The 27,763-nt window shown below is 41.0% G+C and overlaps 2 protein-coding genes across 3 annotated transcripts in view; both read right to left on the reverse strand.

The window, feature by feature from the left end:
• EBAG9 (estrogen receptor binding site associated antigen 9) overlaps positions 1 to 3,343 on the reverse strand; it is a 31,120-nt gene extending 27,777 nt beyond the window's left edge. Inside the window, exon 1 of one of the 2 annotated variants that reach the window (XM_062188097.1) lies at positions 3,322 to 3,343. Coding sequence is in view for 1 of the 2 variants with exons in the window: in XM_062188095.1 (XP_062044079.1) it covers positions 3,065 to 3,169 (105 nt within the window). In the remaining variant the exon portion in view is untranslated. Of the gene's footprint in view, positions 1 to 3,064; positions 3,185 to 3,321 lie in introns of those variants that run through there. The other variant, XM_062188095.1, reaches the window with a different exon arrangement.
• A 14,824-nt stretch (positions 3,344 to 18,167) lies between these two features.
• PKHD1L1 (PKHD1 like 1) overlaps positions 18,168 to 27,763 on the reverse strand; it is a 180,747-nt gene continuing 171,151 nt past the window's right edge. Inside the window, exons 75-78 of the mRNA XM_062189474.1 lie at positions 27,293 to 27,439; positions 26,806 to 26,959; positions 21,864 to 22,118; positions 18,168 to 18,191 (exon numbers count right to left, since the gene is read on the reverse strand). Coding sequence (XP_062045458.1) covers positions 18,190 to 18,191; positions 21,864 to 22,118; positions 26,806 to 26,959; positions 27,293 to 27,439 — 558 coding nt within the window. The 3' untranslated portion in view covers positions 18,168 to 18,189. The remainder of the gene's footprint in view (positions 18,192 to 21,863; positions 22,119 to 26,805; positions 26,960 to 27,292; positions 27,440 to 27,763) is intronic.

Genomic DNA, 27,763 nt, shown 5'->3' on the forward strand with positions numbered 1-27,763 from the left:
AGGGCTTCAGTGGTCATATGGATGTAAAATTTCAAGTTTTTTCCAAAGCAGAAACAGAAATCGAGACAATCACTGTTAACAGAATAACCCCTGACTCCCACCCCGGCCCCAGCAATTAATTCTGGGGCAAAGGTATCATTCAGCAGTTAAGATGAAAGTTAAGACACCCACATCCTACATCACACACATCAGAGTGCATGGATTCGATGCCCAGCTTCAGCTCTCAACTCGTTTCCTGCTGGTGCAAATCCTGGGAGGCAGCACTGACAGCTCAAAGTGGTTGCGCTCCTGCCAGGCATGGAAACACCTGGATTGAGTTCACGGGTCCTGGCTTCAGGCCCGGCCAGTCCCAGCTATTGCGTGCATTTGATGAATCAACCAGTGGATGGTGTTTCTATCTCTCTAATAAGGAAAATATTAAAAGAAAAAATTGCTTTTGTGATTAATGAAAGCAGAGAACGTTGACTATATTCCAAGTACCAAGACTATCTAATTATTAACTCAATTCACAAAACCATCTATGAGATAGATACTATTGTTCTTATTTGAGAGAACTGAGGCACAGAGAGTTAAGCGCATATTATTATGCTCCTAACCTAATGATTCCTGTCTAGCTCTATTTAATTCAAAACCTAAGAATACTTCACTAACAATGAACATTCTTAGTATTCAGTGATATTATAATTTCCAAGATAAATTTTCCAACCAGCTGTACTGAAATGGGAAAATGCAATCAAGTTAATATCAAGTAGTACCTTTATCAATACTGATTTGCAGACAGGAATATCCTTTGGGAACTGTCAACCTAATGTCCGAATTCAATTAAATGAATACAGATGCTCCTCAATTTATGATAGGATTACATTCCGATAAATCCACTGTAAGTACGGGTTGAAAATGCATTTAATAAACCTAACCTTAGTACCATAACCCACAGTAGAGTATGGGTTCTTTTCCATTTGGATCAAGCGGCTAACCGGAAGCTATTGCTTGCTGCCTCTGCCCAACATAGTGAAGAGAGTATCTTACCACAAAGCAAAAGCCTGGCAAAGATCAAAACTCAAAATCTGAAGTATAGTTCCAGGATCTATGAAGTAAGTATTTCCTTTATGCCATCATAAAGTTGAAAAATCCTAAATCAAACAGTTATAAGGTAGGGACTGTCCATACATATCAGCACTAGCTATGAAACAGAAACTAGGCTGGGTGCTGGGAAATATTACCAACTCAATACAGAGAAAAACTTTGCTTACTGCTCAGTTGTCTCAAGTATGCACGTAATTATTCCTCTGGAATGCAAGGGACTAAGGGGACAGACTGCCATCAGTCTTGCTCAGTTGGGTATTCCACATCTTAGTCAATGCCAGACACTTGGTAGGTAGGTACTCAAACATTTGTTGAAAGTAACATTTCTTGAGTACTTAAAATGTTAAAAGCACAGTACTAGACAATGTATGTTCTATCATGTTGCCAGAAACCTAGGGACAACTTAAAAAAGCTGTTTCACTAGTCCCATTTAATAGAGGCTCACAGTGAAGCTCAGATTCACTCAACCAGTAATAAAGACTGACCCCAAGCTCTCCCAACATCATATTCCACTTGAGAAACCTTTCGATTTTATCTATCTATCTATCTATCTATCTATCTATCTATCTATCTATCGCTTCAGTGACTTCTGATATGCTCTCCAAATCACCAATTTGTTTAAGTATGTATCAGGATACTTTATAGTTTACTTTAGAATACTTTCTGTAGCTGAGCAATGCTAAACTAATTTTAAAGTTGGAATTTCCAAGGTTCAGGCTAGCAGCTAAGATGCCAGTGAAGAAGCCTGCATCCCACATCACAGGGCCTGGGTTTGACTGGCAGCTCTGCTTCATATTCCAGCTTCCTGCCAGTGCCTGGGAAGCAGCTGTGATGGCTCAAGTAATTGGGTTCCTGCTACCCACAGGGGAAATGTGGACTGCTTCCAGATCATGGCTGTGGCCCTGCCCTGGCCATCTCAGAGTAAACCAGTGGGAGCTCACTTTATCTGCCTCTCGAATAAATAAAACAAAATAAAATTTGGGAGCCAGCATTTGCATTTTAAAACCTCTGCATCCAATAGCAAAATACCTGGATTTGACTCCAAGCGCCTACTCCTGACTCCAGCCTCCTGCTAATGCAGATCTTGGAAGGCAGCAGCGATGGCTCAGGTAAACCGGCTCCTGCCATTCTTGTGGGAGACTTTGTGTTCCCTGATCTCAGCTTCAGCCTAGCACTGTCTACTCTGTGAGCAAACTTAAAGACATCCACATTCCACATCAGAGTATCTAGGTTCTGTACGCAGCTTGGCTCCAGACTACGGGTTCTGGCAGATACAAACTATGGGAGGCAGCAGTGATGCCTCAAGTTAACTGGGTTCCTGCCTCCCACATGGGAGAACTGGATTGAGTTCTCTGTTTCCAGCGTTGGTCTGGCCCAGCCCATCTTATCAGGCATTTGGGGAATTAAAACAGCAGGTGGTAGCTCTCTGGGCTGTCTCTGTCTCTCCCACCTGCCATATAAATAATTAATTTAAAAAAAATTTTTAAATTAAAATCTCCTGGTAAACTACTAGGACAATACAAACACTTGAGAATAAGGTTTAGAACTAGGAAGCAACCAATTCTCAGGGCTTTTGAAGAAATGACATCTCTAAGGAATCAATAAGACTCTGCTATGTCAATTGAAAAAGTTTGTTCCCACATTTAAAAACAGCAACAACAAAATGAATGCTGCATTAGCAACTGATGGATCAAGTGGATCTTTCCTTCTTGTAATTTTCGGTAAACTTCTCAAGAGTCTACAGTGCAGGTATGCAGACTCACTCTCTCCCAATTCATTCAACAAGCGGAGCCAGAGCCTACATCCACTAGGGTGAACGCGTCATCCAGTGCGGTTATGTCCAAAACTGTATTTCTGGATCTTTCATACTATCGACTGAGAAAGCCCTATGATCTAGCACAGTACAGAATATGCAGACTAAAGTTCCTCACTCTTTGAAGCAGGTTAAAGATCACAAAGCTCCAAAAACAAAATGTACCTGAAATCTGAAGTTTGAAAACCAAGGCGCGGCAAAGTTAAGCCCGGGGTGGGGAGAGAGACGCAGTGTGAGGGCCGGCGGTAAACACCGAACACTCCGCACCATCTCCAGGCCCTGAAATACGTGACAGCACTGGGGCTGTCAAAAAAGGCGGGTACGGGCTCCCGGATGACTCAGAAGGAAAGAGTTCCACAACTAAAATAGTGTAATTTCAGGTTACCCACATAAAACCGGGCTGATTAAAAATGAAATCATACCCACTGCACAGATGAGAAAAACACGAGCGTTTTCAGGTTACACAATCAGACGCCCTGCGCACGGCGCTACGCGAAACGCTCTGGTGGGTGCTGGGTGGGCTGGGACTTCGGGAACATCTGCTGCGAGAGGGGCGAGGCCTGCAGGGCGAGGGCAGCAGGTCGGGCAATTTCCCTGCGGAAGGGGATCGTGAAGGCTGGGGTGTGCCGGGCCAGGTGCCCCGCGGGCCGGTCTCCCACGCGTGGGCGACGCATGGCAAAGGCTGCTCGCCCGGGGCCGGCTCCCAGTCGCGATCTCCTCACCCTAGAGGTCACCCTGACCCGGAAACAGTAGCCCTGAGTGGCGGCAGGGCTGGGGGGAGGCCAGGTGAAGGAGCGAAAAGGAAGGTGGCAGGGCGGGAAGTGAGGAGCGAGGCGGAGGGGGAGACCGGGAAGGGCGGAAGACACCCCCAAGGCCGGGCTGGGGTCGGAATGGGGGTAGGGAGAAGAAAGCCCCTCGCGGGCGCGCGCGAGCCGCACACACTCACCTGCCCCTCCCCCTCCCCGCCCGCCCGGCGGAGGCTCCAAGCTGCCGCGGGCCGCGCGCGCACACGAGGCGCGCGCGCGCGCGCTGCCGACCGCTTCCTCGCGCTCGCGCTCCGCTGGTTCAATCCCAGCCCCTCTCATTCAAAGCCGGGCGCGCGCTCCGTCGCAGGCGCCGCTGCCGCCGCGCAGCTGCCATGGCCGTCCACTCCTCGGAAAACCCTCCTCCAGTCCCTCCCCCAGCACCGCCCCGTTCGCCCGGCTGGAAGGCGGCTCTGGGTTGTCTCCAGGCCCACACTTCCGCACACCGTCCCCGGGTCCTCTCTGGGCCAATAGGCGAGAGGCTGCAGGCCCGGCGTTAGGGCTGGGAGCCAATGAGCGTGGCGGGAGGCGGGGCGAGCGGCAGCCGGCTGGCGGAGGGTTGGTCCCGGTTAGTTTTTGTGAACGTTGGAAGCTGTCGCGGCGGAGCGCCTGGGTTTGTGCAACGTGGCCCTAGCTCTGCGTCTGTCAGGTGGAGCCAAGGAGAAACACTGTTAGATTGTGAAGATGAGGAGCCCCTTCTGTCGCAGGACGACTTAGATGTAGTTAGGCGAGAGCTCAGTCACGCAGCTGCCCGAGAGATACTAAATGCTTCATCCAGGACTTCGCCTCCTCCAAGTAATTTTTATTTTTAACTGAATTCCCTGTAACTGGAAGTTAGACAGTGGCCTTTCGCGGAGGCCTTGCGTTTGTTCCTCTCGGGAACTAGCCATTCTGCAAGCTGAGGTGTGCCTTTCAGTGGTTCTCCCTTTGAAGCTTGATTGTTTTTTTCTTCTTTATCTTGTACACTAAAGGTTGAATCCTTGCGTATTGTGGGCGAGGGGACCCCGAAAACTATCTGCTCCATTACTGCAAAGTGCATGGTGAGGGAGGATAAAAGTGTGTATGGTCAAGGACGGAAAGCGGTGCCCGCCAACTGTTCCTCGGCCAGCCTTTGGCTGTGTAGCTCCTTTCTGACTGTGCTTGATTCTCACCCCGACCCAGCACCTGCCTATCGGGTTGGTAGTCGTCTCCCCCAGTCCTTTTCAATCCGCACCACATTTTTAATTTGTTAATGGTTGTACTTAGTAACTTTGGGTAAATTGTATAATATCTTTAGTTTTCTCATCAATCAAATAGCCATAATACTGCCTACTCCATCAGATGGTTAATACTTGCCAGCATGGAGCCTGGCACCTGGCAAACATTTATAAATAATAACTCTGATGGCAGCTACTGATACTACGTTACTACATTATCTTTCCCAAAACTACGCTTCCTCAAATGCACAAAAAGCCCTTAATTACCCTTTCTAATCTAATGACTAATTCCCAGTAATCTAAAATTTCCATTTTTGGGATTCCAAAAGTCCAGTGATCCAAAATAGCCTACATCTGGACATAAATTTTTTTCCTTAAAGACAAAGATCTTTGAAACTATTAGGCTCCATGATATTTTCTTTTTTTTCATGATTCTTCTATATTCCTATCTACATTTTAAGTGATTTGGTAAAACGTGAAAAATTGCTAAATTTTAAAACTAAAAAAGTATTAGAATTTTCGCCATTTTCAAATAAAACAAAATTTATTTACTTTTCCATAAACAACTAGTTACTGAATACTTGTTTCCCAACAAAGCAAAGCAGCAAAATGTGTTACAGACTTAAAATTTAGGAAATATCTATGAAAGAATATTTCAAAATCATCTTGTTGAGTAGTAACACTATGATGGGGATCATAGGCATCAATAATTTCAAGTCTTGCTTGGGGACCATCCCTTGGCAGTGTGCAATGTTAAGTATTTCCTTTGCCCAAACCTTGAGTGGGATAGGGATAGGAGAGTACCAAACATCAACTGGATAAAGGATAGAACTTGATATATGAACGTTTTCTTTCTAAATTGCCTTTATACCATGAGGTATAGTTAATTCTGCCCACTTCAACACTTCTGATCAGCCTTTGCCCAATCATCAGCTTGAGTTATATCACTAGGTCTCTCCTTTCTAAGCTGTTATAGGCTTTGTGGTTCTGAGTTCTCCAACTGGGACTGAGGTCTGTCTTGCCAACTAACGTGGTCCTTGCAAATTCAGTCCTGTGCTTCCAATCCCCCATGCCCCCAATCCAGTTCCCTGACTTTTTACCAAAGGATAGTTTGTTTTTCTCAAATATAATTTTAGATCTGCTATTCTGACTAGGACTCTTTATTAATGAACAGCTGTTCACAGTTGCATACAGATCATAAAGTCACACTTTTTTTTTGATACAGCAAAAAAAAAAAAAAAAAAACCTTTGCATCTCATAGGGTGGCAGCTTTGAATAGAATAGATTTGGAAAGCATAGGGTTTTCTGCTTTACTGATTTTTTTTTAAATGTTTATTTGAAAGAAAGTTACAGAGAGAGGTAGAGCTAGAAAGAGAGATCTTCCATCCTCCGGTTCATTCCCCAAATGACCACAACAGCCAGAGCTGAGCTGATCTGAAGCCAGAAGCCAGGAGCTTCTTCTGGATCTCCTACGCAGGTGCGGGGGCCCAAGGACTTGGGCCATCTTCTACAGCTTTCCCAGGCCATAGCAGAGATCTTGATTGGAGGTGGAGCAGCCAGGACTTGAACCGGTGCCCATATGGGATGCTGATGCTTCAGGCTGGGGCTTTAATCTACTGTACCACAGTGCCAGCTCCTATAAGAAAATTTTAGACATTTTTACTTGCTTCCCAAAGGACAAACTTTAATATTCTAGAAAATTATAACTTGCTTTTTAATATCCAGAATCACCATTTAATACTTCCGATCAATTGCTGCATAGAGAAATCAAGCTGTCTGCAGCAACTTTTTAATTTCTGTTCTATTAATTGAAAATTACTTTTCCGTGAAACATTGAAATAAATATTTTCCATCATAATTATTCTTACAATTAACAAGAATTTTTGTTGATAAATATAGGAAAACCTAAGATTTCAAAACAATTTGGAGTTAAGCAAGTTCCTTCTAAAGGGGCCTGTATAGGAATGGAGAAAAATAATACACATTTTTCTGATTACTAGAAATGGATTCAAATGAAAATATAGGTGAATTGTCATTCTGTGTCTAGTAGTGAGGTTTAGCAATGTAACACTTCTTGGCTAGTGTTCACATGTTATTTGAGCTGTTAGATAGTTCAGCTATATTATGAGTTAAGTAGACTTGATCTGAGAAATATCTGGTCATATAAGACCTTTTATAATTTCTAAGGATAAATGTGTTGAAATTCATATAACCAATATAAAATAGCTTGTAGCATGATATATCTTGTGTGTGTTGAAAACTTAAAATAAACCATGAAAGTCTCATTCAGCTACATTACAGCACAATGTACATTGTGGCTTTGACCTTGAACAAGTGTGAGCATCTGTTTTCTTATCAGCAAAATTAATAATTACTGCCTTAAGGATTTATTTTGTAAATTAAATTGTTACAAGGAATGGAAAAATGTGTTGGAAACAGCAATAAAATCAAAGAAAGTTTTCAGGCATATAAACTTACCATCTTCAATTCAGTAGGACCTAGTAAATAGAGAGGATTCTATAATCAGCAGAGAATAACGTTTCCAAGCAAAATAGGAGTGAATTATCTATCATCAGCAACTAGAAATAGGCATATTTTTTCCTAACATATTTAAAAAGGGAAAGGGCAGGCATTTAGCCCAGTAGTTAAGCTTCTGGGTGGGATGCCCACATGCCATATCAGAGAGCCTTGGGTTCTAGTTCCAGCTCTGCTCCTGATTCCAGCTTCCTGCTAATGCACACTCTCAGAGACAGATAATGATGGCTCAAGTGATTGTGTTGCTACTACTCACATAGGAGTCCTGGATTGAGTTCCTGGCTCCCAGCTTTGACTCAGCCCAACTGGCATTATGGGCATTTGGGAGATGAGGCTGCAGATGGGAACTCTCTTTCAAATAAATAAATAAACTCTGTGTCTTTATATCTTCTCAGTCTCTGCATCTCAAAGATGATAGATAGATAGATAGATAGATAGATAGATAATGATAGATAGATAGGTAGATATGGATAGATGATAGATTTTAGAAATAAAGATTTTATAAAAGGAAAAGTGGAAGGAACATTAATCTTTGAAGGTATAACGTGAAATCAGCCCCTGACTCCCGTCCCTCTCTGCTTCCTTTGCCCCCTCTGTTTTAAAGACATGGAATGAAGGAGCTACTGTTAGAACTCAAGCACCTTCCACTCTCTCTGCAGGCTTTTTTCTACTATGCACGGGATGTTTTTCTTATAATAGCGTCTATTGACAAGTTTTGTCCATTCAATCCTATCAATGTCCATCATTTCAGTACATTGTCACAATAATCTCCTACCTAGTCTTGTATTTTATTTTCTCATTCCTCTAAGTCATCTTAGTCCTTTGCTGACTCATTAGAGATAGAGATAGAGATGATAGAGATGAGAGAGAGAGAGAGAGAGAGAGAGAGAGAGAGAGAGAGAGAAGAGAGAAGAGAGAGAGAATCTTCCATGTACTAGTTCACTTCCCTAGGCGCTTACAACAGCCAGGACTGGGACTACAGGAAGCTAGGAGCCAGAGAGTGCAATCATATGATTGGCAGGGATCCAGTTGAGCCAGAATCTGCAGCTTCCCATGGTGCATGTTAGTAGGAAGCTGGAATAGGGAACATAGCCAGGACCTGAACCCAGGCACTAGGATATGGGAAACGGGCATTTTTTTTTTTTGTTTGTTTTTTCTTTTTGGATAGGTAGAGTTAGATAAAGAGAGAGAGACAGAGAGAGAGAGAGGTCTTCCTTTCCATTGGTTCACCCTCCAAATGGCCACTATGGCTGGAAGTATGCCGATCCACAGCCAGGAGCCAGGTGCTTCCTCCTGGTCTCCCATGCGGGTGCAGGGCCCAAGGACTTGGGCCATCCTCCACTGCCTTTCCGGGCCGCAGCAGAGAGCTGGACTGGAAGAGGAGCAACCGGGACAGAACCAGCGCCCCAACTGGGACTAGAACCCAGAGTGCCGGCACTGCAGGCGGAGGATTAGCCATGAGAGCTGCGGCACCGGCCAAGGGAAATGGGCATCTTAAGCAGTGTTTTAATGACTATGCCAAATATCAGTCATATAAATATTTTTTAAACTATTATTTAATGAATATAAATTTCCAAAGTACAGCTTATGGATTACAGTGCCCCCCCCAATAACTTCCCTCCCACCCGCAACCCTCCCCTTTCCCGCTCCCTCTCCCCTTCCATTCACATCAAGATTCATTTTCAATTCTCTTTATATACAGAAGATCAGTTTAGTATATATTAAGTAAAGATTTCAACAGTTTGCCCCCACATAGCAACACAAAGTAAAAAATACTGTTGGAGTACTAGTTATAGCATTAAATCACAATGTACAGCACATTAAGGACAGAGATCCTGCATGATTTTTTTTAATTGATTAATTTTCTATGCATTTTCCAATTTAACACCAAGTTTTTTTTTTTTCATTTTCAATTATCTTTATATACAGAAGATTGATTCAGTATATACTAAATAAGGATTTCATCAGTTTGCACCCACACAGAAACACAAAGTGTAAAAATACTGTTTCAGTACTAGTTATAGCATTACTTCACATTGGACAACACATTAAGGACAGATCCCACATGAGACGTAAGTACACAGTGACTCCTGTAGTTGATTTAACAATTTGACACTCTTGTTTATGGCATCAGTAATCTCCCTAGGCTCTAGTCATGAGTTGCCAAGGCTATGGAAGCCTTTAGGGTTCGCCGACTTCGATCTTATTCCAATAGGGTCATAGTCAAAGTGGAAGTTCTCTCCTCCCTTCAGAGAAAGGTACCTCCTTCTTTGATGGCCCCGTTCTTTCCACTGGGATCTGCCTCACAGAAATCTTTCATTTAAGTCTTTTTTTTTTTTTTCCCCCAGAGTGTCTTGGCTTTCCATGCCTAAAATACTCTCATGGGCTCTTCAGCCAGCTCCAAATGCCTTAAGGGCTGATTCTGAGGCCAGAGTGCTATTTAGGACATCTGCCATTCTATGAGTCTGCTGTGTCTCCCGCTTCCCATGTTGGATTGTTCTCTCCCTTTTTGATTCTATCAGTTAGTATTAGCAGACATTAGTCTTGTTTGTGTGGTCTCTTTGACTCTTAGACCTATCAGTGTGATCAATTGTGAACTGAAATTGATCACTTAGACTAGTGAGATGGCATTGGTACATGCCACCTTGATGGGATTGTATTGGAATCCCCTGGCACATTTCTAACTCCACCATTTGGGGCAAGTCCGATTGAGCATGTCCCAAATTGTACATCTCCTCCCTCTCTTTTTCCCACTCTTATATTTAACAGGGATCACTTTTCAGTTAAAATTTAAATATCTAAGAATAATTGTGTGTTACAGAGTTTACCACTCGTACTAGAACCAAAAAAAAAAAATACTAAAATGGGTAAAGTATTACATTGTACATCAACAGTCAGGACAAGAGCTGATCAAGTCACTGTTTCTCATAGTGTCCATTTTACTTCAACAGGTTTCCCCTTTGGTGTTCAGTTAGTTGTTGCTGATCAGGGAGAACATATAATATTTGTCCCTTTGGGACTGGCTTAATTCACTCAGCATAATGTTTTCCAGATTCCTCCATCTTGTTGCAAATGACCAGATTTCATTGTTTTTGACTGCTGTATAGTATTCTATAGAGTACATGTCCCATAATTTCTTTATCCACTCTACTGTTGATGGGCATTTGGGTTGGTTCCAGGTCTTAGCTATTGTGAATTGAGCTGCAATAAGCATTAATGTGCAGACAGCTTTTTTGTTTGCCAATTTAATTTCCTTTGGGTAAAGTCATGTAAATATTTTAAAAATACAGCTGTCTTCTTGGTTAACAGTCCTGTTAAAAATACAGATTTGCCACTGCCCATCAATTCAAATTCCTTTGGGAGGATATATGTCTTGTTGATTTTTAAGCTTTTTGTCTCTGCTGTTGTTTCTGAATTTCCCTTAACCACATCTGGCCATTTAAAATATTAGATATATCACCAATTGTTGTTAAAAGTATTTGTCGGGGCCGACGCCATGGCTCACTTGGTTAATCCTCCGCTACGGCACTGGCTTCCCATATGGGCGCCAGGTTCTAGTCCCAATTACTCCTCTTCCAGTCCATCTCTTTGCTGTGGCCTGGGAAGGCAGTGGAGGATGGCCCAAGTGCTTGTGCCCCTGCACCCGCATGGGAGACCGCATGGGAGAGCCAGGAAGCACCTGGCTCCTGGCTTCAGATTGGCGCAGCGTGCCGGCTGTGGCAGCCATTTGGGGGGTGAACCAATGGAAGGAAGACCTTTCTGTCTCTCTCACTGTCTAACTCTGCCTGTCAAATTTAAAAAAAAGTATTTGTCTACAGATACTGTACATTTTATACAGTAAAAATTACTTGTCTCTTCACAATGAGATATATATTTCTTGCTGTACTTCTCATTTGAATTTAAATGCTTTATAAGTGAGAATTAAAATCATGTTATAATCATACTAGAAGTTTTCAATGTAAGAAAATTTATTTTCTCTCTTCCTAGGGATAATTTATATAAATATACATATATATACATAGTATATATATATATATATATATATATGTATAAGGATCATCTGCCTGAATTCATAAATTGCTCTGAAGAAAAACCAAAGGTAAATACTCTTACCATGTAGCCTGGCACGCTCATAAATATCTTGTCCAAAGGAATTATTTTTTTCTGTTCAGAGGCACAGAGCCCATTACCATAGCAACCATAACTAGTTGGTCTTTAACTGGCTGTAAATTTTATACACTGTTATTTGAAATGCTAAGCCTTTTAAGTCAGGATAAAATGCAATTTCTATAATTTTTGGAAGAAATTTTTACCACAAAAATCTGGTAAAGGAAAAGTTTCCTCATACATCCTACTTATTCATTTATTTAAACAGTTTTTTCAACACTTACTATGGGCAAAGTGTGTGCTAAGCATTTTAGAGAAGTCAAAAGAACATGTAACTCTTACCCTAAAGGAACTTCTTTTATTATCTATTAAAAGCAGAATTTGTGGGTAAACAGCATTGCTGGAAGAACAGTTTTCCCATGAGAAACTTTCTAATTTTAGTCTGAGTCATAATAACTGGAGAACTAAGGAACTACAAGTGGGGTGGCAAAAAGTTTGTAATTAGCTAGAGTGCCCTCAACTTTTCAAGTACCTTACTGCAACCCATATGGCAGGCCTTTCACTTTTGGTCTCACACATGTGTCTGTAGCTACTCTAGAGAGAGGAAAGTTGGAGAAATAAATCTCAATGTGTCTTTCACCGAAAATTGAACGCCCCTTACCAGCTACAGTCAACATAAGGAAATAGAACATGCCCACTGACAAGTGTGGAAGAAGGATACAACCCTTCATATAGGTTCCTCAAACCCAGCGTCATAATGAATTTCCATCAAAGTTTAGGCATTTCTCTTTTGGGGGGTTCAGGTAATAACTCCATAGGAGTGTGTGTTAGTATTTTGTCTCTTTTCTTGACCTAGCATTGTCTCTGTCTACCTCCCCCAGGAAGAAGGATTAATTCTCTTTTCATGCTGTTTTCACATTTTGCCACAAAATAGTCTGGTGAAACCAGGAGACCTATCACTTAGGATTAGGAATCCCATAAAGTAATGATCAAAACCTAACACAGCAAGTGCTAGGATAGTTCACTACAATGTCAGAGACCAAAACACCTTTCAATTGAGTGCTTTCCCCCTTCCCCTGGAGGTTAGCCTTTGTCCTGGCCTGAGCAGGTATCTTTTTCCATGCAGCAGGAAAATAAAAGGAAGGGATGAGGAAAAGGTAAAGAGATGAAAAATAGCCATTTTAAAGGAGATTTCTGGCTGGCGCTGTGGCTCAACAGGCTAATCCTCCGCCTAGCGGCGCCGGCACACCAAGTTCTAGTCCCGGTTGCCCCTCTTCCAGGCCAGCTCTCTGCTGTGGCCCGGGACTACAGTGGAGGATGGCCCAAGTGCTTGGGCCCTGCACCCCATGGGAGACCAGGAGAAGCACCTGGCTCCTGCCTTTGGATCAGCATGGTGTGCCGGTCGCAGCGCACCGGCTGCGGTGGCCATTGGAGAGTGAACCAACGACAAAGGAAGACCTTTCTCTCTGTCTCTCTCTCTCACTGTCCACTCTGCCTGTTAAAAAAAAAAAAGAGATTTCTAGAATATTCCACAATATTATATTTTTATAACCCTCTATATTGACCAAGATAATATTTATACTTTACCAAATTTTCAGATCTTGGATAAAATAGTATTAACACACCAGAGGATATTTATCATTAAATAGCCTATTTACACTAAAAAGTTACTCTAAAAATTTAGAGGAGGATGCTCAACCTAGGGTTTAAGACACCTGCCCACTTCCCACATCAGAGTGCCACAAATACATGGCAGACACAAATACATGGGAGACAGGATTGAGTTCCTGGCTTCTAGCTTGGGCCTGGCCACCCCTGACCACTGTGGGCACTTGAGGAGTGAATCAGTAGGTGGGATCTCTCTCTATGTGTCTCTCCAATAATAAAAAAATTAAAAAATATTTTAAGAATTTAAATGTCAATAACTAATATGGCAATGTTTAGAGAAACATTATTTAAAAGTAAAGAACCTAAAAGAAAAAAAACAGTGGCTAACATGTGAACAGATGCTATATGAACCATATTACTCAGGGCTTCCAAAGGATTCAGTCATTTTAAATTAATCATTGAGGTACAGGTGTGTAAGTGCCACTTGGGATGCTGGCATTGGCACCCCATGGTGGACTAGCTGGAGGGTGTACAACCTCCATGTCTAATCTAGCTTTCTGCTAATGCACACCCTGAGAGGAAGCAGATGATGGTTCAAGTACTTAGGTCTCTTGTCACCCACCTGGGAGATCCTAATAGAGTTCCTGGCTTCTGATTTTGCCCTTGCTTGGCTTATTTGCGGAGTAAACAAGCAGATGGAAACTTTATCACTCTTTCAAATAAATATATAAATAAAATTAGCATAGTTAATATGACAAAATGAACATAAGTACTGTGATAATTCTATGAAGTTCTTCTTTTTAAAAAGATTTATTTGAAAAGCAGAGTCTCACAGACACAAACACACACACACACAGAGATATCTTCTATCTGCTGGTTCATTTTCCAGGTGGTCACACAACTGCCATCTGCTGCTTTTCTCCAGGCACATCATTTGGGAGCTGGATCAGAAGTGGAGCAGCTGGGACTTGAACCAGTGCTCATATGAGATGCTGGCATTACAGGTAGTGGCCTAACCTGCTACAGCAGGACACCCACCCTTTATGAGATGTGTAAAAGGCAGAGAGTCAAAAATTTAGATCAGTTAAATCAGGAACTTTTTGCCAAAGTCTGTGGCTAAGAAACAAATTTTTACAATTTTCTTTTAGTGCCATATAACTTGTGTTAGCAAAACCTGTATTGAAAATCTGTAGAAACATTATGACAGTTTCCAGTGGGTTGAATTAAAACTTTATGTGAAGAAAAACTACAGACAATTGTCAATCTTGCGGCTTTTACAGTGTTCTGATATGAACAATATTTTTGTTTCTATTACAGCACCGGAATATAGGGTCTACAAATACCAGAATTGGAGTTTTGTGAATTTGATTCTCTAACAGAAAGGACAATTCTTAGAATAGAAAATAAACTGGATTATGCATTAAAACACTTGATTTTAACATCTCAGCATGAAGTGAGGGCTTATTGGGAGTGGGGAGTGGGAAAGTGTTCAGTTACCTGGTGGTGTATGATCAGTTATCTGTGCTCCTTGGACATGGCAAATGATGTGGGGGGCTCCAATTGAAAAGGAAACAAGGCCGCTAAGCCTTTGCTCAAGTTTACCACACTTCCGCATTCCAGTGACTCAGCGTTTCCAACAACCCAAGATGGCCCCTGGAGGAGGTACCTTGCCTGACAGGAGACTTCCGTACTTGTGAACAGTATGTGTCCTTGGCTGTGATAGGCTTTGGAGGGCGTGCCCGGCTCGGCTCGTGTCCTGCCTGACCTTTTAGCTGGTTGGCTCAGTTCTCTTGTGCCCTGGACAGCCCACTTTCTGTGTCTATAAAAGCTTTTCCCCCTCCCAATAAAGTTGAGGACCCGGCTGTGCCCTGGGCGTTGACTGATCTCCCGGCTCTGGTGTGTGATTCCTTTGCCACCGACACTCATCATCCCTCGGCCCCCGAGCTTCCCAGGCTGGCCCTGAGGAGCTCTATCGGACCTGCTGCCCCGTGACAAGCAGCAAAATGTTCCTAATGAAGGGGCTGTCATGTGTTCTTCAAAGACCTCATTGGGAAGGAACTTCTTAACTGCAGTTACTTCCAAATCATGACATTTCTGTTGCATCTGTTGACTTGAACTTTTCTATAGCTTCTAGGCATTCAGTGGTCTCTTTCCAGTTTCATTTTCCTGCAGTTTATTTCCCTTCTAGTCAGCCCTCTTGGATAAGACATACATCCTCCCCACTGCTGTCAAGCTGTCTCTCTCCCCATCACCCTTCCTTCCTTCATCCCTCCCGTTCTCTCTGTCTCTCCCTAACACATACACAGTCCTTATCAGGTGCATGAGAAACACACATACATACTTTGCCCAACTAACTGTGGAGAAGCTAAGCTGATATTTCCTAAACTGCCACCCTGAACTTGGTAGCCATACAGTGCTTCAGCCACCTACTCTCTGTTATGATTCACCAGCTATCATTCAGATTGAAGACCATCCTGTACCCTGAATCTCAGGGAACATCTGTTAAGCTTTCCATGAGCCTCTGCAAAGTGCCTGAGGCCCAGGACCATAGCCTCCAGAAAACTGTTCTTCAAAAATCCCCCTTTAATTTTCTGCTTTTTTAGTCTACTTTAAAAATGTTAAGCTTTTTTTCCCTCCTTTTGTACTTTATCTTAACCAAAGTTCTATTTCAATATCTGGTCAAAACTATATCCCTGGGGGGCTGGAATTGTGGCATAGCAGGTTAAGCCACTGTGCACCAGCATCCTTGGTTGAGTCCCAGCTGCTCCTCTTAGGAACAAGCTTACTGCTAATGTGCTTTGGAAGGTAACAGAAAGATGGCCCAAGTCCCTCGCGTATGCCACCCATGTGGGAGACCCAGATATATTTCCAGGCTCCTAGCCTCAACCTGACCCTGCCCTGGCTGTTACGGCCATTTGGGGGATGAACCAGTAGATGGAAGATCTATGTCTCCCCCTCTATTTCTATAACTTTGCCTTTCTAATAAACAAACAAATAAATATTTAAAAATATCTATCCCTGAGACTTACAGAACAAATCCATATAAATAGACAGAAAGCTGCTGTCCTCCCCTCCAGCCTGGTCTCTTGCCATTCTTCCTATTATGTTTGGTGCTCCTATAGCATCTAACTACCTGCTGATTTCCCCACACTCCATGCTTCAATCATCCAATAGAAAGTACATAAGCATCCATTAGTGCCAGATATTTTGTGAAATGACAGGAACAAAGGCCGAGAAGGGTAGAAACCCTCACCTTCAGGGAGCTTGCTGTATAGTGGTATTTCAACATTTGCTCTTGCCACCATACCTTCTGCTGGGACAACATTCCTAATCCCATGGTTTTATTCTTCAACACTCCTCTCACACAACACTTCTTCTGGAAGCTATTTCTCATCCCTCTACATCCTCAAAAGATGCCCACCCTGCAGGGGAGTGCCCCTGTTATCTACCCCCTTAGCACCATGCATCTATCTCTCTTATGTACCACATTGTATTCAAATGATCTGTTTCCCAATTTGCCCAATCATCCTGTCAGTTCTTGGCCATAGCACCTGATTCCTTGTAGTCCTCTCATTCAGTAACTAGTAAATGCTAAAGAAGTACTTGTTCAACTTAACGAAATGCCAAATATATACAGAGATATTTGAATTTACTGCATAGTAAATGTTTATCATTTTTCTGGTAAGCAAGACTAACAATGATCTGATGTCGATACACTAAGAGATGGTACACAAGAGAGAATGGTAAGAGCATTATTGAATTCTCTCAGTGTCCCAGACACTTGCTGACTGTCACTTGCTGGAAAGTAAGTTTTGTTATTATCTACTCTACCTGCTCTGGACATAACTGCAATGCCTCTATTGGGAGCTGTCAAACTAAGTGTTCCTTTAGAATTTTCTGAGTGACAATTGCATTTTTATAATATGAGAGCTTGGGGTTAATTTGAATACACTAAAATGTGGGTTTTCTGCATTCACTCATTTATCCTCTTAAAAATAAGGTTCTTCTGTTTTGCTGTCACCTGGAGTTGAGTGAGGTTGTACTCCTAGCAGAGATAGTTTTGAATGGAAAGAGGTGTAGGCAGGAGTGTCTGTACTTGTTCCAAAAGCCCATTCTAGGCAAACCAAGGAAACTCTTCCTGGAATATAGGTCAAGGTTTGGCAAGCCCAGAAATACAGGAGAGTCTAGAATTGCTGGGGTTCCTGTGGGCTTGAAAGACAGCAACTCAGTCTGAGAAAGGCTGAAAAAATTTCATTTCTTAAAAGTCCTTAGAAATTAGAATGGCACAGATTGTTGGAAATCAGAGCCTCATGAAAGAATAGGGAAAATCAGAGTCCTTCCCTCATATTAAAACTCTCAGGGCCAGCATTTGCCTTAGCAGTTAAGATGTTGGCATCCTGTATCAGAGTGCCAGAATTCAAGTCCTACCTCTACACCCAATTCCAGCGTACTTCTAATGTATACCCTGGAAGACACAAAATGATGGCTTAAGTGGGTGGGTTTCTGCTACGTGCATAGAAGGCCTAGATTGACTTTCAGGTTCCTGGCTTTTGCTTTGTCCAGCCTTGAATGTTGAGGGCATTTGGGCAATGAACCAGTGGTCTGTCTCTATCTTTCTCTGTGACTTTCAAGTAAATAAGATAAATAAAAAAAAATTTAAACCCCAAATGCTTCCAGTATGATCTAAAGAGTCTAAGTCAAATTCAGACAATCCATACCTTAGAGGATTCTTTGATTTATTGCTATGATACTTTAAAGGATTCTTTAATTTATTAGTACAATAATTCAGAGGTGGCATACCTCTTTCAAATCAGAGATTTCTGGAGGTTTTTGAAATACAAATATAAGGAATCAAAACACTTTATATTTTAAAGAAATCAGATTTTTTGCAATTAAAGCTAATTAGTACATTTATGTATTATAAAAATAGTTTAGCATATTTTCTCAAAAATGTAGACTTCTTGTGCAACAAAATAGTTCATAAATAAGCAATTCTTGTGTTTTTGCTTAGTTCGTTCTTCCAAAGAGCACTTTAGTTGCTTTCTGAAAAGTGAAAAAAATATAAAAATCAATAATGTATAGTACCATTTCAAATGTCTTAATTTTAAAATTTATAAAATTTTATGATATGGTTAATAAGACAAAAATAATACTTAAAAGTATTTAAAGTTTTCCAATTTAATGTTAAACAGAATTGTAGTACTTATATATAAATATATATATATATTTGGCATATTTTCACATTCAAGTTATACTGTTTTATTTATTTAATGGATCTTCATGATTTTCTTAAAAGTAAAATATTTTTAATTCAGAAGGCAAAGTTATAAAATAACCCAGCATTCAAACTCATTAATGGTGCTTAACCATGTATTTCTTACTTGAAAAAATGGTAATATATTTAGTAGCAAAGGAGAAGGCATCAATTAACTTTTTTATTTAGTAAAAGCCCTCAAAAAGACAAAGGAATAGTATCATTTAGTAATGATTTTAAAATATATCTTTTTCAATTTGATATGATACTAAAGTTTTTAGGAATAATCAGGATGAAAGTCAGTGAAGGGGATTATAAAACAATGCATTTAATGAAGAAACACAAAATTCACAAGTATATATTAGGTAGTACAGATACATTCAGCCAATTACTTCTTATATTCAATGCTTCTGAGAGGAGAAAAAATGGATTTAAGTACACTTAACACACTATCAAAAAAAAAAAAAAACTACTGGTCTTTTTGTTAGAATTCTGAAGACAAGATAACTGGCAATATATGTGTATGTGTGTGTGTGTGTGTGTGTTGGTTATTTACCGGTTGTTCCTAATCTCCATACCCCATGTCTGTATTCAGAAATGAGAGGACAGGACCCTGTCTCTGCAACATGTTACTTCTTTGATAGCTGGACCTCAGATTCTGCCATCAGGGAGGAAAGGGTTTACTTCTTCCGATGGTAGGGCTGCTGCTGTTTTGAAGTGCTAGCCACTGCTTTTAGCCTACAGTTTGTCTTAACTCTCCCAAGAACCAGTCTAATATACTGTGTCCCTTCATCCTTCTCTACATAAGCATTGACAAGTAAAATCTAGTCTTGGCATTTATTACTTGAAATACTACATATCTTTCTAAATAATTACTCTACCTCAAACTCTTCTTAAACTTTTCTCAGTATGTCCAATGTGCTGTTTCTTTTTCACTTTGTGATTTATCAGAATCTTTCCCTCATTAAATCATATGCCAACTGATTAATATCTGCCAATCAAAGCTCTTTACAATTTTCCCTCAATACCCCCAACTCAACATGTCTCTCTAAATCACAGGTGATGACTAACTTTCCTTTTAAGATTTGAAATTAACCTAAACAAATTTTTGGTTCTCTTACTATGTAAGAAATGTGGTCCTATAAGTGTTCACAATTTAGTGAGGAAGATAACTCTTAATGTAAGCTTAATGTATGTATACTACAAAATACAGGTATAATACAGGTATAAATAGAGTGCAACTGGAGACCAAGGGAAAGGAAAACTAAATGTTTTATATAGAGTGAGAAGGGACAAAGGAAACTTCCTAGAATAAGGGAGATTTGAGCAGAACCTAGAAAGGTATTTTGAGAGGCTGACTTGGTGAACAGAGGAAGATGGCCCACATGGAAGGCATATATGGGATGGAAAGAATGTTTTCTAGGAATAATTGGGTAAAAGTAGGTAGTCTTTAAAATTAGTTTCAAGGCCTTGGTGTTGATTACATTTTTCATGTCATGAGGAATCTTTAAGCATTTGAGATTACCATAATTGTGTAACAGCAACATGGAGAATAGGCTGGAAGTGAGGGAGTTTGAGAGTAAGAAATTTAAAAGGCTATGATAATAGGTCAAGTGAGAAGAAAAATGTAATTAGAGCTGTGAGACTTTTTATTTTTATTTTCACTTTTTTTATATTTATTATTTATTTATTTTATTTTTGACAGGCAGAGTGGACAGTGAGAGAGAGAGAGACAGAGAGAAAGGTCTTCCTTTGTCGTTGGTTCACCCTCCAATGGCCGCCGCGGCCGGCGCGCTGCGGCCGGTGCACTGCGCTGATCCGAAGGCAGGAACCAGGTGCTTCTCCTGGTCTCCCATGAGGGTGCAGGGCCCAAGGACTTGGGCCATCCTCCACTGCACTCCCGGGCCATAGCAGAGAGCTGGCCTGGAAGAGGGGCAACCGGGACAGAATCCGGCACCCCAACCGGGACTAAAACCCGGTGTGCCGGCGCCGCAAGGCGGAGGATTAGCCTGTTGAGCCACGGCGCTGGCCCTATTTTCACTTATTTTAAAGGCAGAGAGACATAGACACAGAGAAGTCTTCTGTCTGCTAATTCACTCCCCAAATGCCTATAACAGCCGGGTCTGAGTCAAGCTAATCCAAGAGCCAGAGACTTCATTTGTATTTCTCACATGGGCAGCAGGAACCCAAATACTTGAGCCATCAACTGCTTCCTGCCAGGGTGTGCGCGCACAGGAAGCTGCAATTAAAAGCAGAGACAGGACTGGAAGTACACATTGCGGCATGGGATGCAGGCATCCCAAATGGCATCTCAACTGCTTTACCAAATGCCTGCTCCACAGTAAGGCTTTAAACAGGGACCAATAACAGATATGGCTAAAAATAGATGGTATAGAGCACTTGAAGGGATATAGAGCTTGAAGGAAAAGGAATTGTATTATCCTGAAGGATCAGAAAAGATGGCATTGGCATTAACTGAGATGGGGGTAACAGGAAAAGTATGCTTGAAAGGAGAATAAGAATTCTATGAACATAAATAGTTTTCCACTTTTTCCACTCCCGCTTCTTTCTTTGTTCCTATCCTATCCCTGATCTTAAGTGTCTTCTCCTTTCCTCTCCAAATCTTATATATTTTATCTGGATAGTACCCTATCCAGACTTCTATGTGTTGTTCATGGAGTGACACTTGTAGTCATGTCTAATCATTCTCTTCCATAAGAACCTCTCCTATTAATGTCCCCAATATTCACTACCTCTGCATATGTATACCTACCACCTCCAGAGCTAGCACCTTGATTTTCTTTAGTGAAACCACATGTCTACTATTTTCAGAAACATTGCCCATGTGACCCAGGAAAACCTAATTAGAACCCTGGGCCACGGTGATTGGTTTAGAAAGGGGCACGCAATTAAGTCAGGTCAATGAAACGGCTTTGAGACTTTTGCAGAAGCTATTGGGAAATACATTTGCTTTTTCTGCATTGGCTCTTGGACTGGTGGAATTGTGACCGTGGAGATGCTGAGTAGGTGAGGAGCCAACATGGGAATAAAGTGACTACCAACGAAAGTGGAGCCAAGAGATAGAGAGACACAGTTCTGGATAGTATTTGTTGAGTCCTTGGGTCTCACCATTGCAGAACCAAGACTACCACTGGTGTTAGTCAAATGATCACTTTTACTGCCTAAACCTTTTCAAACCAAGTGTCTGCCCCATTGCAACTGCAGAAGAGTTCTGAACTTAACTGCACTTCTTATCCCCTACATTCTTCTAGGCAAACAAGTTTTGTGAATAACATTTCTTGAATCATTGTCTTGTTTCTTCCATTGAGACTGTCATTTTCTCTTTGTGTCCTCAGTAGTGCTGTGAGTAAGTACAGGGCACAAAGTCTTTATTTTAGAAACATTTATTAGTACCTCAATATATGGAGAGTTACATCGTATTAAAAATGAATTGTACTTACATATAGATCTGTTCAAGATAAAAATTGAAGCCATAAATATTTCCAAGAGCAAGAATCTTCCTGTCAGACAGCTAATGACTACAGTCATTATCTGGGCAGATGGACCCACAGTTGATGCTTTGCTGTTGTTGGTACTGGTGCTGCTGCTGCTGCTGCTGCCGCCACCACTAGAAACAGTCTGTGCTGGCAGGCTGAAAGTTCCAGATTCTACCCGAACAACATTATCCAGTATAAATTCAATCTTATAATTTTTTCCTAGAAAGAAAAAAAACATCAAACAATTTGACTTCCTTTTATTGTTTACTGATTTTCAAACAATTCCAATTTGGATTTCATTGACTTTCAAATGCTATGTGATTCCTAATACTGTATTTTTGGAAATTGGGTCAAAAAATTTAAGTACAAACAAGTATGGAGAAGGTCACAGAGTTGGAAGAGTTCAATCTGCTCATGAACTAGATTTTCTTTCTGCAGCAACAGTTCCTGCATCAGAGGATTCCTTCCCACGCACGGACTATTTGAACTGAGGCATGATGGGGAAGGGATATGATGGTGTTGGATCCATGTTTCATCCCTGCACATCTGACTTGGGGAAGGGAGCTTCAGCCACATTGGGGGACATAGGTGGGATACTGAAATTTTTATTTTAAAGAATTTCAAAATGTTGAAAAATAGTACAACAAACTACCATATGCCCTCAGCTCAGATTCAGTATTTTAAAACCATTTTTCACATTTGCTTTAAGTCTGATGCTATTTTTCTATTGCAGGACTTTCTCCTTAGCTCAGGTAGACATCTTAGAGAAATACTGCTACAAACATTTACAGCATAAAAGATAAAGAGTTCATTCAAATATTTTTAAATCTGCATGTTAAATTTTCCTACAGTTTTTATAGTTTGTTTATTTTTTGAAAGTCAGCTAGAGAGAGAAAGAGAGAGAAGAGAGAGAGATCTTCCATCTGCTGGTTCACTCCCCAGATGGCCGTAATGGTCAGGACTGAACCAGGCTGAATGAAGCCAGGAGCATTATCTGTGTCCCACATGGGTGACATGGGCTCAAATACTTGGGCCATCTTCCACTGCTTTTCCCAGTCCAATAGCAGGGATCTGGATTGGAAGTGTAGCAGCCAGGACACAAACTGGTATCCATATGTGATGCTGGCATCAGACAGTGGCTCTACCTGCTATACCACAATGTTGGCCCCAAATTTTCCCATACTTTTGAATAAGAGATACCGAATATATTTTTTCTTGACATGATTTTATTTTGGAGATCTACTGCTATTGTTAACAGTAGATACTACAGAAAGCAGGGTTTGTAATACATATACAACCCTATACATTTTTACTGCTTTGTTTTCTCCAAGATATATTTTTACAAAGTCATTGCTGTTTTATTCTTCCTTTCTTTTTCAGAGGCTACACTGCTGCTTTCATTTCATATTTTTCAAGATGTATGAGCACTGTTCTTTATATTTTTCTGCCACTGACACTCATGGCAATGATTTATTTGAGGAAAGTACAATTGTCTTCTTTGAATTCTATCTGTGAGGTACATGAAGTCTGTTCTCAAAATAACTTTTTTTTTTACATTTCTAAGTTTGAAAAATACCATTAATATTGGTGGCAGGTGTATTTTAAAAATACTTTTGACTAGTAAAGAATTCAGGGTATTTGTTTTGTTTTGTTTTTCTCCTCCTGCAGTATTGGGAGAAAGACCCAGTTTTTCTCACAAAGGAGAACTGAAGACCCCAGTCTGAATCTAGAATCAAGGCCCTAGTCAAACCATCCATGACCCCAATCAGGCCATCCTAGCCAGCCCCAGCCATCAGAATCCCCCAGCTGAAGCCCCAGATGTCACAGAAGAGATATGAACCATCTTTGCCCCAATTCCTCACCCATACAGTTGTGAGCAAATGAAATAGTTATTGTGTTAAGCCTGTTGGGGCTGCTTTATTTCATAGCAGTAGAAACTCAAACACTAAGCATTACATAGGTCACTAGACAAACATGTCCCGAATGCCCGTTAGAAGAACTATCTTTATCCATGTTGGTAAAAAATGTAATCGCAGCTCTTTACTTCGTTCTTCTCTCACCATTTCTCACATCCCTATTTTCTTTGCTATAAATCACAACCCCTATCTCCTTTATGCAGGCGGCCCGGCTTTGCTGTCTGTGAGGGGTATTACTACCCACTCAGCCTGCCGTCTGATCTGGAAGGGGATTTCCTTCAGTGAAGTGATTAGAATATTTTGTTAATGTTCTTACCTGTATTTTGCTATTATAATTTTAGTATGGTTAATCTACAAACTTGCTGGCTAGACTAAACATAACAAGGTGACTATATTTAGCTGTCCTAGTAGACATATCCAGGGAATTGAGAGCCCACCTTTGATAAAAGACAGGAAAAATAGTAGTGAGTTAGGGGGCAAAGGAAGATGAAGTGATAGTAGGGAAGACGAATGGAAAAGGGAGGAGAGAGAAAGGAAAAGAAACAAGAAGCAGTAGCTTGTCTCCATTGTAGATCAGATAGACATGCCAAGGGAAGCTTTGAATTCTTTCTCTTTTTAAAATATTGATTTATTTTACTTGAGAGGCAGAGTTACAGAGAGAGATGAAGAGACAGAAAAAGAGAGAGATCGATCTCCCATCTGCTGGTTCACCCCTCAACGGCTGCAGTGGCTGAAGCTGGACCAGACTGAAGCCAGGAGATTCTTCTAGGTCTCCCACGTGGGTGGCAGGGGTCCAAGTACTTTGGCCATCCTCCACTGCTTTCCCAGGTGCATTAGCAAGGAGCTAGACAAGAAGTGGAGCAGCCAGGACTGTAACCGGTGCCCATACTGGGATGCTGGTGCTGCACACAGTGGCTTAACCTGCTATGCCACAGCACCAGCCCCAAGTGTTGAATTCTTAAAGAAAATTCAGTGTAGAAAAAGAAAGTGTTTTAATTTTTATTTAGTTGTCACAATAAGATACCAAAGCCTATTTTATTCCTCAAGCACTCCAGTGTGACCATGTTGGAGCACCGTTATTTAAAAGTGACAGTTTGAAAACTTTGGTTTCAAGGACAAGTCTTTGCCCCTGGCCACTTACTGGGCCCACCTTCATGGAACCTTTGGACAAGGTTCCTGTCAGATACCTCATTTCCCATAAAAGAATGCCAGTCCTACCACTATTCAGGCTGACTGATGAAAGAATTTGTTCCCTTAACCAGAAAGCAGCAGGATACTCCAGGTTCTTGTCCAACAGCATAATGTTGAACTTAGTGTTATTTGACTCTTAACAAACATTAGGTTATGACCTTGCTGCCCAGCAGACAGACTAAACACATCTGGTGTAGGATGTTATCAAAGCACTAAGGAAAAAAAGGGAAAAATTATTTGTAATTATTTTGGCTTTTGATATTTAGTTGTATTTTTAAAATAAGACCTCGTTGGAATTATTTTACTGTTTATAATTTATTTTATTCTGGTGTGTATGTGTGTGTGTATGTGTGTGTATAGAGTGCAGAGGTAAGAAGTGGAGAGTGCCACTATATCACATTGCCAGAAGTTAAGGCTTTTCAAGGTCTTTTTAAAATGTATTTTCATTTTATTTGAAAGGCAGATGGGGTGGGGGCAGGGTGGTGGAGAGAGATTGATCATCCATCTGCTAGTTTATTCACCAAGTGCTCACAATAGCTGAAGCCAGGAGCCTGGAACCAAATCTAGGTAGCAGGGACCCAGGTACCTGGGCCGGCGCCGTGGCTTAACAGGCTAATCCTCCGCCTTGCGGCACCAGCACACCGGGTTCTAGTCCCGGTTGGGGCGCCGGATTCTATCCCGGTTGCCCCTCTTCCAGGCCAGCTCTCTGCTATGGCCTGGGAAGGCAGTGGAGGATGGCCCAAGTCCTTGGGCCCTGCACCTGCATGGAAGACCAGGAGAAGCACCTGGCTCCTGGCTTCGGATCAGCACGATGTGCTGGCCACAGTGGCCATTGGAGGGTGAACCAACGGCCAAAAAGGAAGACCTTTCTCTCTGTCTCTCTCTCTCTCTCTCACTATCCCTCTGCCTGTCCAAAAAAAAAAAAAAAAAAAAAAAAGCAGAGCCAGGATTCAACCCAGGCACTTTGATATGGGATGTTGGCATCCCAAGTGGAATCTACACGACTGGAATCTTCACTACTGGGCCAAAACTGTAAGGGTCTTCAGTGGTTCCCAGGTAAGGGTAAAAGGATTATTGAGTTTGTCTCAACTATAGCAGTTGATTCATTTCATCCCTTTAAAATATTCTATAAGCCATCACTAATGGAAATCTGTTATTTGGATATATCATTTGGGCCCAAGGAGAAAGGCTTTTACTAGTGGGACTGTGCATCAATGTTGAGAATATCAGTGCATATTCATTGGGTATTCCTTGTAAAAACTCTAATAAGAGAGATTTGTTATGCCATCAGAGCATATTAAAATTCTCTACTGCAACTGGCTTGTTTATTTGATAGGTACTATGAATCTTAATAATGCCCATGTTTCCTCCTTTGCACTTACTTTCAGAAAGATTATACCAACTTCTAGGCCAACTCTGAAGTCCTATATGGGACATTCAAGTTGTATGGCCCACCTAATCCTTTCTTTTCTTGAACCTGAAAATCTCTGTATTAGTCTTACTGTAAATAAAATGCACATTCAGTGAAAAAATAACAAAATTATAGAGGTGAGTATAAAATGTAAATGATGTGATTTTTGATATATAACCTCAAATTATGTTTTAATTCCATTAATTTTTTATTTTTAATCTATTTTTGCATATTAAATATATTTCGTGAGTTAGACTAAATATTTCAGATATAAGGCAGAGAATAGTATTCTGATTTTTATAAATTATTGAAAAGGGTGTGCTTTGTACATTAAGATAATAATTGTCCCTACTTTTAGTATATGAGATGTAAGGATCCATGTACTCACCTGTCCTCAGAGGAGTAAGGTCTGTATAGTTGGCCCAACAACTACTAAATGGAATGGTTGTATTTCCACTAAGTCCATTGACCTGGTAATTATTAGAGTCTTTTAGAATGGCCTTCAAAGTCAGTGAAGTAATTCCAACTGACACACAAGCACCCTAAGGAAAACAAAAATAGAATTAAAAGACTTTCAAGTGTCCCATTTCCATGCTTCTTGTTAAAGATATGCAAGGCCTCATTATAAATTTTAAAATCTGGAAATTCTACAGAAACTATCCCCACAAAGAGTACATAAATATGGGCAGAAGAGCAAGTTCATTTAAAAGGAATATTTTTAGAGCAGTAAATGGTGATATCTATAGGTATTTGAGCAGCTTCTAAGGGGCAGTGCAATGAGGTAGACAGCACAACAGGATTAGTAAAGTTGGCTCTCCCTTCAGAAGTTATAGCTCAGTTCCTTCACCAAAGTAAGCTATATAGTTATAACTTACATCTGAATCTACTGCCTTCACTGAAGGCTGCTGAGAAAATGGCTGTCCTGGCTGTGCTGCCACTGGCTGGGTGATCACAGAGAGTGAGGACACAAAAGCCACGTGATGAACAGGAAACACAGACCTTTCCACTGGCTGAGCAGTCACCTGTGAATGGATGTGAGGTGTGAGGTGATTTTCCCACAATAAACTACATTCAATCACAAAATATGTCAGGCAGAGTGGAATACAGTAATTGTTCACTAAAAACATGTTCAATATGTAAAGCTAGTATTATTACATTATTTCCTGTAGATTAAATTTATGGAAGCTTGTTATAAATATTCAGCCAAGCATACTTGGAACCAATACACAATTTTTTTAAAAGGTAGGATCCGTTTTTTTCAAACTACTATATCATTTTAGTGATCCTATAAAAAACGTCAACAATAAATTAGAAAGATATGCTCTCTAAATTTCTGACTTGAAACC

This window comes from Lepus europaeus, chromosome 4 (genome assembly GCF_033115175.1).
Source record: "Lepus europaeus isolate LE1 chromosome 4, mLepTim1.pri, whole genome shotgun sequence".
NCBI lineage: Eukaryota > Metazoa > Chordata > Mammalia > Lagomorpha > Leporidae > Lepus > Lepus europaeus.